At 40.0% G+C, this 3001-nt stretch overlaps 1 protein-coding gene across 1 annotated transcript in view; it reads right to left on the reverse strand.

Annotated features, from left to right (window-relative positions):
- Positions 1–1164: 1164 nt before the first annotated feature.
- LOC137979757 (guanylate-binding protein 4-like) overlaps positions 1165–3001 on the reverse strand; it is a 12420-nt gene continuing 10583 nt past the window's right edge. Inside the window, exons 7-8 of the mRNA XM_068827105.1 lie at positions 2444–2491; positions 1165–1911 (exon numbers count right to left, since the gene is read on the reverse strand). Coding sequence (XP_068683206.1) covers positions 1531–1911; positions 2444–2491 — 429 coding nt within the window. The 3' untranslated portion in view covers positions 1165–1530. The remainder of the gene's footprint in view (positions 1912–2443; positions 2492–3001) is intronic.

The raw sequence follows: 3001 nt of genomic DNA on the forward strand, positions 1-3001 counted from the left end.
TAAAAGTCTAATTCGTCGTCAGGTCCTTTGCAACTTCATTTTGGCGCCCAAACGGTACAGCTACACAAATGGTTATTTACTTGAAGTATAAACAGGAAGTTTTACTGCACTAGCGCAAATCAGATAAGTTGAGTTGAAGTACTTTCAAATAAAAAAATTACAACTATTGTTCGGTATTTTGGAACTCTGATGCACATTTGCAAAAAATGTATTATATTAATTGTTTCGTTGGCACTTAACGATAGCTATTTCTAATATGTAGTTGTGATAAAGTGTCACACCTGACTGTGGTGTATCCATTCTAGTCATAACCGTTCCCAAACAAAGAAACGGTGGCCATCCCGATCCAATCCTCCGGGAATTGAACTCTATTATTATGCAGACGTTTTTCCTTTTGTTTTCATTGAACATAGCTGTTGAAACCAAGGATACCTTCGTGATAACGCCATCATTCCGAGTTTAAAATAACTTTAAATTTTGTTTTTCTAAATCCTTGAAACTGATTGGCTAATAGCGTGCTCGAAACAGGTCCAGCTTTTTACGATACGGACCACGGTCCGAAATTTTCCTGCGCTAATTACGGCAAATTGAACGGTTGTTGCGATGATAGTTTTCAAACAAAGGTAACTATGAAATGATATATGAAATAAATCATATGGTGAACTGCGGATATGAAATAAAGTATGACCCTCGCAGTTATGAACGCAAGAGCATCGCAAAGGTATCGCAGGTATCGCAAGAGCACCGGTATGCAAGAGCATCGTACCGGTATCGCGAGGTCACGGGTTCACATCCCGTTGAAGTCCTGAATTTTTCAGGCTTCTCTACGTAGTTGCTAAAAAAAATTGCTTTCATAACTGCAAGGATCATAGCTTCACTTCAAAGGCAACTAGTCGCAAACAACTTCTCAAGATGACAAATAAGTAAGGAAAATATAAAGATAAAGTGACGAAAATGGATTCAGACGAGAGTGTATACAATGAAAGTGAATTTTACTATCCAGAGGAAGAACCTCCAACGAAACGACGGCTTTAAAATAAACGACACCTTGCGGACATTTACCGATCTTAGTCGGTCCGTATGGGAAAAAGCATGCCCTTTGTCTTGAGTAGGGCCCTCAGCGTTCAGCCTCGGGCCGTACTCAAGACCTCGGGCACGGAATTGCTCTTTACATTGAGCTATCAAGCCATCTAAGAGAGACAACAACTCCAAGTTTGATCTATACTCATATTGTTGGCTTGGTTGATATTGTGACAAAACACTATCTTACATTGCTACAGCTATTAAAAAAGAAACTCCTGGATCGAGGAGAGCAGAACAATCTACCCTTAGCGCCTGTTTCATTTTTTACGAGTGGGAAAAGTATTGTATACTGAGGAATATTCATCAAGGCTGCTAAAAAATTTTCTAAGTACTGTCAACAGTTAACTAAAATTTTGAATTTATTGGTCAACCTAAATTACTGTTAGGTCACCGCATATCATATCAATTATGCTTCGCAAAGTTAAAATCCAAGTTTCGCCGACTAATTTACATAACATTACATTTTGGTACTGCCGCGGCCAATCCTGCGCCCGCTGCAATGAGCGAACTCACTCCAGTCACCATCTGGAGCACTTTATCAAAGAACCCTGGTTTTCTGGCTTCCTGCTGTTGGCTCATGTTTTGATGAATCTGTTGATTCAACCTGGCAATCTCCATCTGGCTTTCTTGATTTAACCTCTCCATTTCCTCGAGGCGTGCATTCAGTCCTTGGTTTTGTCTTATAAACTCTTTGCGGTCTTGTTCAGCTCTCTGCATGCTAGCCTTTATCATATTTTCCATTTGTTCTTGCTGAACCTTAGCATCTTCTGCCCTTTGCTCTTGGAGTCTTTTCCTTTCCTCTTCGAATTTGCTTTGTTGCTTTTCCATCTATTACAGAGAAGACCACTTAATTAGCTCCTAAGGAGTGCTAGTTTTCATTCATGGTTATTCTACTTTGTGTCTTTGAACCAAGACCTAACTTCTTTCGTGGGCCAAACGTGACTGACGCAGAGTAAACTAATAAGAGGAGCCAATTTTTATACCGACGCAAAGCAGAAATATACATTCTGCCGGCTTTCTGCCGGAGCAAAGCGCGGGAAACAAGGCCACTTGCGGGATAGAAACAATTGCCTTTGTTTGGCTGAGAATTTAAGCCAATAACTAAGCAAAGTGTTGGATGCAATGAACCAAAGCATTTGCAAAATTTCTTTTGACAAAAAGATAAACGTTTTGATATCAAGTGCCCCATTAAAGACCACTAAACTAGACTGTCCCTTTTGAAAGAAGACCACTTCTGGCTCTTTTGGAAAGAAGGGCTTAGTGCATTTTTCGCGCCACCAGTTGGCTCATTTTTCACGGGTAGTTTCAGTTCTATAATCTATGATTTTTATGTTTAAAAACAAGTATTAAGTGGCCTTACATCCTTTTGACGTTCACGATTTTCTTGTTCAAGTCGAGCGTGTTGTTCCTGAAAACAAAAAGCAGAATTTCTAAAAATAAAGTTTATCAATCAAGACATATCATCATCAATCGTGACTAGAGTATATTAGGAAGAAAACTGATTGTTCCCGAAAAAAGTCGAAGCTACGACCATACGATTACTACTGAGCTCGGATGAGCACGGAACCGCAGGGCTACATGAAACTAGAGGGAGCTCCAATACCGCACAACTTCAGTTGAATCACTTAACGAGTGTCGTAATAACGCACCTTGCCCTCTTTCCCACTTTTATTTTTTCGTGATATTTTTTTGGGGAGTGCCAGTTTCCGAAATCAAAATTGGAGTAGGGTGGGGAAGAAGAGAAGGGGATTTGTGTTCCCACAAATCTGAGGAGTGTTGTAAGTAATCTCGTGCGAGCGAAATGAAGAGGCAGTACAGGGACAAGTGACCATTTCCTAGCCCAAAGTGAGGCATAGCGCGAAGCTTTTTTTTTCAAGAAATTAGTTTTCACAATTCCATCTCCAATTATTGGTGCATT

The sequence above is a fragment of the Montipora foliosa genome, chromosome 1 (assembly GCF_036669935.1).
Source record: "Montipora foliosa isolate CH-2021 chromosome 1, ASM3666993v2, whole genome shotgun sequence".
NCBI classification, from domain to species: domain Eukaryota; kingdom Metazoa; phylum Cnidaria; class Anthozoa; order Scleractinia; family Acroporidae; genus Montipora; species Montipora foliosa.